At 40.8% G+C, this 11,265-nt stretch overlaps 1 protein-coding gene across 1 annotated transcript; it reads left to right on the top strand.

The window, feature by feature from the left end:
- Positions 1-4,669: 4,669 nt before the first annotated feature.
- On the top strand, positions 4,670-5,044 carry LOC308265730 (small ribosomal subunit protein eS25-like; the record flags this gene model as incomplete). The annotated part of the gene is given in 3 exon segments (XM_080699562.1): positions 4,670-4,843; positions 4,847-4,861; positions 4,865-5,044. Coding segments are annotated over 3 exon segments (369 nt in total).
- Positions 5,045-11,265: the final 6,221 nt, after the last annotated feature.

The following is an 11,265-nucleotide window of genomic DNA, read 5'->3' as shown; positions in this document are numbered from 1 at the left end:
AGCCTGGGACCTAGATGCTAATTGCAGGTGCAACCTAACCCAGCAAAATATGGCTCCCCACAGACAAACTTGGTTTAGAACCTTGGATCCAGCTAACCACGATGGACATAAGATAATTTACAACTTAAGACCTCAGTTTCTCCGTTTCTCCATTTTGGGTAAAATAGGAAGAATTTTATGTTTTTTCTCTTGTGAAAAATAACATGAAAAAGAAGGTGTGTGTGTTTAACGCTTGACATAAACACTGAAGTAACATTTTCCCTTTCCCTATTTTTTTTTTTTTTTTTTGGTGGTAGTGGGGTTCCTAGAAACCCTTCTACCTCCGGGCTACACTCCCAGATCTATTTTATATTTTTATTTGGAAACAGGGTCTCTTAAGCCAGAGAGGCTGGCTTCGAACCTGCGCGATCCTCCTGTCTCTGCCTCCCAAGAGTGGAGATTACAAGTGTATGCCACCACGCCCAGCTTCCCTTCCCCTAAAAGAATTTTTTTTCTTATGGTACTAGGGATGGAACCCAGGGGCATTGTACCTCCAAGCTACACCTTCAGTCCTATTTTTTGGTCTTTTTATTTTTGAAACAGGCCCTCAATGAGTTGCAAAGGGCCTTGCTAAGTAGCTGAGGCTGTCTGAGAACCAGGATCCTCTGGTTTCAGCCTCCCAAATGCTAGAATTACAAGGGTGCACCACTATGCCCGGCCTCCCTAAGGAAATTTTTGACCAAGACACACACATCTGGCATCTTCAGGCATTTAGCACATTTCTGAATGATCTTCACATGCAATAATACAAGAGTTGGAGGCTAAGACAGGAGGATCTGTGTTCGTGGTCAGCCTCGGCTACTTAGTGAGAACCTTTGCAACTCAGTAAGACCCTGTTTCAAAATAAAGAATAAAAAAAATCAGGCTGGGGGTGTAACTCAGAGATAAAATGCCACTGGGTAAAATCCCTAGCACCACAAAAATAATAATAATTTGGAGGATGCAAAGGTACATGTAACCCTGCCCTGAAGGAGCACAAAAAGTGGGAGAAAAAAGCTAAACAAGAGATAGCAAGATAAATGGGAAGAGAGAAAACAAAATAAATAAACAGACTGGAATCACAGGTGACAGGGTAGGTGTCACAGCACCCCTCCCCATGTTACCAACTCCATCCTTACTTCCATCTACACCAATGCATGGAGGGGGGAATGTGAAATCTAGAGGAGCTTTACTTAGGCATTGATAAACCACCAGCCTTCACAATCCACTCAATATATACCCTGCGTGTCCTCTACAAAGAGAAAGAGCAGCGACCTCGGCCGTTTTAAGATGGGAAGTCATATCTAGCTGTGGAATAACATTTAGAAGACTCTACTTTAGATCTGAGTACACATAGTGGGGGGCGAGGGAGAGGGAGGCCAATTTTTAAGAACAATCTTACTTGTCTAGTGGGACTCACGCTTCATCTCAAACACAAATGTGCTATTAAGTGAATCTAAAATAACCGATACAAATCTCTCCGCTGAGCCAGTGGGAAATCCCAACCTTTATAAGTTGGGAAGTGCTAAACCAGCAACCTTTTAGAAAAGAGTATCTATCTTTCTGAGCGGCTTCTGGGGAATTGCATATAAAGCATTCTGAAAACAAAAATACTTCCTTATTTTTCTAGGATCCGTTTTTTGCCAGCTTGATAAGAGGCTGCCCAGGACAGATATTGTCAGGGCTCAAAGTGTTTTCAGAATTATATTCACAGTTAAAATGTTTTCCAATATGGTGTTTGAAAATCAAAATCAAAACAGCCCTTGAGGAGAATGAAGAAAAGAAAGAGAAAAAAAATTCCCTAATTCTTTCGTCCCTGTGAAATGTCTGAAAGAATTTATTTTATCTACCGACATTCCTATCGTTTAATAATTTGACAGTCCTTTTTGAAGAATATCTTTAGGAGATTTACATTTAGAAGAACAAGGCACAACATTTGATTGACCACAGTACACTACAAAGTGACATATTCTGATTGATTTTAGAGGAGAAAGAAAACCCATATGCTAAATGTTTCTGTCTTCATATGGATGAAAAGAGTAATTATTGGTCAGGTCCCAGAGGTTTCAGAAATGGTTAAGCACCCAAGACTCATTTTCTAGCTAAACCTTTGAGCCCTTTTCCAATTATTAAGTCAGCTTTTCATAAAACGACTCTTGTGGCAACTGACTTGAAATAAGAAGGCCATGACCGATATCTAAACTTAATTCACTGAATTCATAGTTTGACAAAATAGCCAAAAGATAAAGAGACATAAAAAAAAGAAAATTCAAAATGTAGAGAGAAGACTTTTAAGAGTTAAGAATATTTGGAGTAACAAGCTGGGCATGGTGATACACACTTGTGATCCCAGTACTTGGGAGCCTGAGACAGGAGGATCACAGGTTCGAAGCCACCTCTACAACTTAGAGAGACCCTTAGTGAGATCCAAATAAGAAAGTGTTGTCCTTTCTTATCTTATCTTAACAGTAAAATGAGTAGATAAGCAGTTCACCAAGTATATGCTGTCCTTGAATACCGAGTCCCTAATCAATAAACACAGCAGTCATCTGAAGAAAAGGAATGATCTTCCACAGGACAGCCTCTGTTGTGCAGTTCATAACCCCTTCTGTGTCTCAGCTACAGTGAACACGGAAACAACAGTGAGCACAAGGAGGCTAGAAGAAGATGGCCTCCGGGAGCTACAAAGACAGCGACCCTGACCCAAGCTGCGAATGATCGCGCTTATAATTATTCCAAATCAATTTTAATCAGGAAACAACACACCCATTTATATAAAATTTCAAAAAATAAAAAGAAAGCACCAGGAGGAAAACCAAAGTTTGATTCCAAGAAAATCTGAAGACATCAGCCTTCGCAAAGAAAATTCAATTCTGCCAAAATCTAGCACGTTTTACGTTTAATTTTGCTCTGATTTATAATGAAATCTCCTGGGCACCGGTGGAATATAAAAAACCATTAACTCTGTGGAGGCAATTGTTAGTTTTTATAATAAAAAATGCATACTGCTTATACCATTATTGCTTAGGAAATTAGGGAACACAGCTTCTAATACCCTGTGTGTGGAGTACTGTAGCAAACCACTTAACTTGCAATAATAGAGTATTGACTGGGTACAGTGATATGTGAGACGCAGTCACAGTCAGATTAAGCTACCATCACACTGTGCCCGCTAGAGCCTCCTATAATACATACACTCCACCTTAGTCAAAGAATCTCAAACAGATTAGCTATGAAAAGGCCTCAGAGGCTCTAAACTGAACTGCAAAATACATACTCATTTCCTCTTCCACTTTGCTTTTCAATGCTTAGTTAAAACACCGATTTATGTTCTTCTACCTATACAATCTTTAGGACTTTGCAATACTGCACTTTTGACTTGAACTGTCTATCTGAATTAATAAGACATATTTCTGAGGCTAATCTCAGGTTTACCAGACATAAGCATCATTGAAAGAAGCTCGGGCTACTACCATTTGCAGGTCTTGAAAGAATGACAGAACAAATCTGAGAGCGTTAAAAGGCCTTCAAGTGAAATATACTAGCCCAACAGTATTAAAGGCATACAAGCATGCAGGCTCTTTGTGAATGTAAGTGGCTGCCAATAAACAGTCCCCCCCACTCTCTCTCTCTCTCCCGCCCTCTTTCTCTCTCTCATATACTCATATACACACATTCTCTCACACATAGACTTTTCATGACTCTAGTTAATCTACTGAAGCAATCAGCTTCTTTCACAGTGACAGGATATGATAAGATATCTCCTGGTCCCTGTCACTACTCTCTAATGGACCCTGGAACATGCAGTCTGAAGCCTTTCTTTTGCATCCCGACACTGAGCCCTATTAGAATTGTAGACAAGTTTGAAGCATTTGTGCCAGAGGAGCCTAAATAAACAAGAGAAAAGAGATAACACCCTAGAAAATGTATCCAAATTATAGACCAGAGGAAAAAATCTTTCAGTGAGTATAACTCAGGCAACCTAAAAAAGACAGCACTCCCTCAAAACACTACTTCTGTTTTACTGTGATTGGTTTTACTCCATTGACTTCAGTCTTATACATCTGCAGTAATTATAAAAAAATATGAGTCTTCAGAATATATTGTTGGGCGACAAATCTTGATGAGTTGCTCACATTTCTGCAAGTGTTTCTGAACAGAGGCATTTCCAGATACTTCCTGGACTATTTCATCAAAGATACTTAAATAGCTAACAGTCTTGGAAGATAGTGTTTTCCTCTGGGGCAGAGGGAAGACTTGATTCTTAACTAGTGTAAAATAATAAAAATAATAATAATAATAATAATAATAATAATAATAAATATTTTACCAGGTGTGGTGGCACATGTCTGTAATCCCAGCACTTGAGAGGCTGAGACAGGTGGCTTGCAATTTTGAGGATGGCCTCTGCATCATAGCTAGACTTTTAACAACTTAGCAGGACTCTGTTTCAAAATAAATAAGACTGAGATTGTAGCTTAGAGGTAGAATGCCCCAGATTCAATCCTCAGTACCACACACACAAAAATGATAGTATCTTCCTTTTTGTGGCATGAGTTGGTCAGATATGCAAGATATTAAAAAGTTGAGGCTTTTTTGTCCATTATCTTGGTGGGGCTGCAGTGGGTGCCACTGCTATCTGAGCTTCACTATGCCCCCCAAGGAGGCCAAAAAGAAGAGAAACACTAGGAAATCAGCCAAGAAAGACAAAGACCCAGTGAACAAGTCGAGGGCCAAGGCCAAGAAGAAGAAGTGGTCCAAAGACAAAGTTTGGGACAAATTCAACAATCTGGTATTGTTTGACAAAGCTCCTTATGATAAACTCTGAGAGGAATTTCTCACCTAAAAGCTTATAACTCTAGCAGTGGTCTCTGAGAGACTGAAGTTTTGTGGCTCCCTGGCCAGCGCAGTACTTCAGGAACTCCTCAGCAAAGGACTTATCAAACTGGTCTCAAAGCACAGAGGTCAAGTAATTTATACCAGAACCACCAAGGATGGAGATACCCCAGCTGCTAAAGATGCATGAACAGGTCCAACTAACTGTATATTTGGAAATATAAAACTTTATTAAATCAAAAGAGTTAAGGCTTCCTAACCTTGGGATATACCTCAACTAAGACACATACCCTTGCACTATCCTATGGGACTTTAGGAACAAAAGGAACCAGTGTGAACAGGAAGTCCATCCTTTGTGATGAGACAAGAATGGTCCAGTCTTTTGCCTTTAAACCAGAGTCTCCTGTCTTGTGCCAGGATCCATTAAACTGTCATGGTGACTTCTTAGCCCGCAACTAGAGCAACACTTCAGCTCTTCGTAGCTCTGGATAGTCACCAGACTTCACAAATCAGCATGTAACTTGAGTCTAACCAACAACTCTTCTCTCACTGAAATGACAAATTGCTTGACTCCTGAATTTCAATGGTCCTAAGAAGTTGTTACAATATTCCCTTCTCATGGTCATTTCCCAAAGAATTGCCTCACCCAGGCCTGTAAGCCAATGTGTAGCTACTGTCCCCACACAAAACTGCCATCTTCTCGTCGTGTTTCAGCTGCTTCCAGAGGCAATTTCAGCCTCCCTCCGGCACCTGATGAGTACACCCATCCTGGGAATGCCAGCCTCGATGCAAGACCATGGTCTGCAGACAATCCTCTGAGCTGCTCATTTCAAAGATGCCAAAACACTGTGCTTAGAAGATGATCCCTCTCCAATCCTCTGCCACAGCCTGACCCTAGGGTCTGGAGATCCACTGCTGAGACATAGAGTCCCTGAAGCCTCTTTTTAAAAAGAAAAAACAAAAAAACAGCAACTTCTCACCATTGAACCACCAACCGATGGACTCAAATCCATTCAATAGCACAAAGCAAGAACAACTAAATAGTAACATTATTTTTGTCTCCTCTCTTTCTACTCTGTTTTATAACAAAATTCATCCCTTCAATTCAAACTGAAACTCCAAATCTCTTATATCAAGGACATTATCAGATTCCAGGTGCCTAAACTCTTCCTCCTCTTTTTTTTTTTTTTTTTTTTTTTTTTTTTTAGGTACTGGGGATAAAATCCAGGGAGCAATCTGCCTTTAAGCTACACCCCCAGCGTTTAATTTAATTTAATTTTATTTTATTTACAATACTGGGGATTGAACTCAAGGGCATTCTACTTCAAGTGATACTCCAGCCCTGTGTTTTATTCTTTAGTTTGAGACAGGGTCTCACTGAGTTACCAAGGGCCTCACTAAGTAGCTGAGGCTGTCCACAAACCGCGATCCTCTTGTCTCAGCCTCTCAAATGCTGGGATTACAAATGTGTACCATCATGCCTGGCTGTCTCTTCTTCTTAATGGTCCTTTACAACCTTTTAAACTAGTTTATAAGAATATATACCAACCAAGGAGCAGAGAAATTTACCCAGTGGGAGACAAAAAGGGAATGCAGGGGGGTGGGGGATAAATACTATAGAAAAAAAACAAAGAGAAAAAAAAAAGACAGCAATGAATGACCTGAAGTTTAAAGGTATGGGAGGAAATGATTAATTTCCCAGCAGAAGGACAAGATGGTCAAGGTCATCATTATCTCTGAACACTGCTCTAGGCACATGGGTCCTGGGCTTTGAAAGTAATCATAGTTTTATGTTAACTAGTAATTGTAGGAAAAAGTACATGTAAAACATGTGTAAAATGGATTCATTGCTCAACATGTATCTAACTAAAATCTGAGTTTGGTTATCTTTCATTTTCTTCCTTCATCCTCCAAAAAAGAAGAAAATGTAGACTTGCAAGGGAACAAGCAAACCATCTGGATCACAATGCCTCCAAAATTTCACATTCGGTCCTGCCTTCCAAGCAAGGATTTAGAAGCACTTTTCCTAAACCAGTAACTGATAGGTGCCTGCCAATTTCTCCCAGAACTTGGCTTTTCTTAACAAGCCATTCTATTGCCTTTATCCCTTTTGTCCTTTATAATGAGAATAATAGAAACTGGATGAATTGTACTCAGTCACCAGGGATATCATGGGGGTAACGGATGTGAAATGAACTGTATAAAAAAGTGGGGGCAGGGGGATCTTTAAACTACAGGGGTTTCTGAGAAAAATGCACAAATTTAAAAAAACACCATCAAGAAAGATGACAGTTTTATAAATTGGCCCATAAACCAGTAATGCTTAAATTTTTTTACTAGCCTAGAAATTGTTTAGTTTTGACAGAAATGGCCCAAGTAGTCAGGCCTATATTTCTATAAGGAAAATGATAAATATATAAAATGTATCCAGGACCAATTTTTGCAAAAAAAAAAAAATAAAAATAGAAGGAGCTAAGTTACTCCCAGACAAGAATGAACTGACATCTAATACAGTTAGTAGTGGTCTCTTTGACTGGACTTTCTCAGACAGAGAGTACCATGACCCAGACCTCTGGAACTTCCCACTGCCCAGGAAGAATCACTTCTTTAACTCCAAGTTTTACCCCAATTTGACCCCTGAAGCAATTTTCTGGCTAAGCATAATCTATTCTTTTTCTACTGGGGATTAAACCTAGGGGCATTCTGCCTCTGATCTATACTCCCAGCACTCCCTTATTTATTATTTTAAAACAGGGTCTCACTAAGTTACCGAGAGTCTCGCTAAGTTGCTGAGGCTAGCCTGGAACCTCTCCTCTCTCTGCCTTCCACATACTGGGATTACAGGTATGTGCACCACCACATTGAGTCTCCTAGGCATGATCTAAGAAGAAAATTTCTCTATCCAAATCTTGAAAGAATATTTTTTAGAAAATATGCTCAAACTAGCAAAGCAAATTCTCTCAAGGCTGCATTTATTCCCTGAGGGGTGGGGGAAAGGAAACTTAAATGACCTTTTTAATTTTCAGTGTTCTGCGGGATTACATTGCATGCATTCAGAAGCAGAAGTTTGGGTGAGCCCTCCCCCCCACCCCCACCAAACAAGAAATCTGAAGTCCGCCAAAGCGGAGAAACCATTATTCCAAATGGCTGCAATTCTACCAAATTAAACACTCAGAAGATCCAAAAAGGAACGTGAGTGAAATTACCATTTCCCTGGGGAAGACCACCCTGCTTCATTCGGGATCCAATGCCTTGCCCTTGTGGCCAGGAAAGTCTGGATCTACAGGGCAGACCAATCAGTTGACCCATATTTCTGTCTAAATGTTCATGCTGGTACGAAGGGCTGCATGCAGCCTGGAAGGAGAGAGGAAGAGATTAAATGGAAGGTACAAACACCTGCCTCAAGGCCTGTGGGGAGCTCTAACCATTCTGACAGGCCATTTGTGGTAATTGTCCTGTCTTATCCAATAAACTGGCTATCCCAGCACCGAGAAGTTGATGCCTCCTGTCAGTTGACCGTAATTCCAATCACCTCCGTTGCACATATATGTTTTATTTGCATCGCACCTGTACCACCACAGAACAGGAGAGGCCAATTAAACTATGATTAGCACATATGCTACCTAAATCTGACAAACGGCTGTTCTCAATGAAATCAGAGAACTGTGTTAGGAAAGGCCAGATGACCACTTAGGTGTGGAAGGATAGTGCACAGATAACATTGAGAATATGAGACACCAAAATATGGATCTAAAAGAAATAGCTTTTGTTAGTGGCCTTTGCTTCTGCTATCGGTAGATGAAGGACATTGATAGTATGCATTCAGAAATGGGAGAGCATTTCATTTTAAACCCTTACTAGTACATAAAACCGCAAATAAATAGACAGGGATGATCACATGGCCTAAGATGAGGACATTGATTGCCAGGGCATCTGGACATCAGCATCTGGATGAAACACCAACTAGGCTACCAAAACTCTAAACACAGATCCAGACAAGGTCATCGCAGGGACTGACTTATCATCCCAACTTATCTCAGTAACCATATTAGTTAGAGTGATACTCTCAAAAATAAAATTGTTTGTGCCCACTGACAGTGCTTCTGGCGAGCGGGCCACACTCCTCCACATAGACATTTAGAGAACCAGGATGGAAGCCTTCCATCCTGTGGCTCTGTCAACTTCTAGGCTCTGTCAAATTGTGTCCAGGGAAAAGAAAGCATAAGAGGTATTGGCTTCTTAAAATTCTGTCCCAGAGGCCAGGCATGGTGGCGCACACTTGTAATCCCCACGCTTAGGAGTTGGAGACAGGAGGATCACGCAGGTTCGAAGCCAGACGCACTGGCTTAAGAGACCCTGTTTCCAAATAAAAATATAAAATAGGTCTGGAAGTGTAGCCTAGAGGTAGAAGGGCTTCCAGAAACCCCAGTGCCACCAAAAAAAAAAAATCTGTCCCAGGAAATAATATATACACCCCTTTGAAATAATGCTCAATCAGGTAGCCACATGTGGATGCACAGAGGACCAGAAAATATAGCCCCCAGATGGGCTGTGTACTTCCCAAAGTGCTCAAATATTGTTAATAGAATAGCACTAAATTCTGGTGGACACTCTCTTCTACACTCCCACCTTCTAATGGATAAATGTGTCTACATAGTTGTTTGAGGCTCCGATCATTTCAACTTTACTTTCTCATTGACTAGAATCATTTGGTCACATCTTCCTGTTCCTCATCATTAGGGATTCTATGTGGTTATCATGCTCGATTTGTTCTTCAATGTGTTGGAGGAGATCTGACAGACAATAAAGATATGGGTCAGTGTACTATTAGGGCAGGACTATGGTACAACTACCTTCCCATTAAAGAAAGAGAGACCATTGATTTGTCTTCCTGTTTTGTCCCTCTGCTTCCAAGCTTTATAGCTAATATAATGACAGGCTGGCTCTTGTGCCTGCTTATGGAACCTGGGTCATGATGTGAGTCCAAAACTAGCTCTGCTATAGCACCAAGAGTTGATTCTTGCTCAAACCAAATTTGTGCTTTTAACTGTGAGAGGAGAGTATAGATGAGAGTCAGAGGCTCTGAAAAGAAACTTATTGAGAATGTTATCCTCAGCATATATGATAAAATATTACAAACTTCTATTCAGCTTACATTTTTATTCAAATTCTGTTTTAGATTCAATATTCAAAGTTCAAATTCAAATTACCACCCTTAGGAGTGATGGGCTTTCAGGGATGTCTGGACTTTGTTCAGAAAAAAATAACCCACCAATTCATAATGTAAAGATGATGAAGAAAAATAACACGCCAAGACTTGTCATTTATAGGAACTTCACTCAGAAAACAGGAAAGTGTTCACCAGCCAGGTGATAATAACAACCACTACTCAGTCCCTAAGACATAAAAAAGTAGTGTCCCTCCTGGGCATGGTGGCTCACACTTGTAATCTCAGTATTTGAGAAGCTGAGACAAAGAGGATCTTAGGTTCGCGGCCAGCCTCAACTACTTAGTGAGCCCTCCACAACTTAGTGAGACCCTGTTTCAAAATACACAATAAAAAATAAGGCTGGGGGCATAACTCAAAGGTAGAATGGCCCTAGTTCCATCCCCAGTAACACACACACACACACAAAAAGACTTGTCCTTTAGACACCAGGTAGAGGAGCTTATGTCACTCAAGTAGGGAAGATGGAAGCCCATTGATATTTGTCCACCAAGGAAATGGCAGGTTCTGTAATCATAAGTGAACAATAAAAAGCTATTTAAAGAGACTTTTGAGCACATTTGCATTCTTGAAATCATAATATTTGTGTCATGAAATACAGAATCCACGAGCTACGGCTTTGGTCCAGGGGAGTAAACCATTACAGATCTCTTAGCATAGACTTTTAACTTCTCAAATGCATGACATAAAGTTCTGTTGATTATGGAGAGTCTGATTTCCCAGTCAGCACCCACCAAAAGCAGTAACAGAAAACATCTCCGTAGCACAGTTCTGCTGACTTATGATCCCCCGCTTTGCCGACGTTCATCTGCTTCTAGGCACAGCTGTTTTCAAATGAAACAGGGATTTTTGCAAACAGTGCCAGCCTGGCCTCCGAGCAAGGAAGCCCAGAGCGGAAGAGTTGGGTGATCAGTGTTTTATAGCTGGAGCCAAGGATTTGGAACATCACCTGCAATTTCAGATCCTGATGATCCTACATAGTTTGCTCCTTCCTGAAACGCACGGCCTAAAGCAGGTCTCACAGAGACGTTACCACAACCTGGTTCCCTGGGTCTTTGCTGACATCACTGAACCTCCCGAGAAGATGAGCAAACTGAAGGTTAATGAAGAAGATGTTGGCACGCACAGCACATCCTTTACCTCTGCCCGGCCCCAAAGAGAAAACTGCACCCGCGCTGGTAATT

The sequence above is a fragment of the Muscardinus avellanarius genome, assembly GCF_963383645.1.
Source record: "Muscardinus avellanarius genome assembly, chromosome: 7".
NCBI lineage: Eukaryota > Metazoa > Chordata > Mammalia > Rodentia > Gliridae > Muscardinus > Muscardinus avellanarius.
This window is presented reverse-complemented; position numbering and strand designations above follow the sequence as displayed.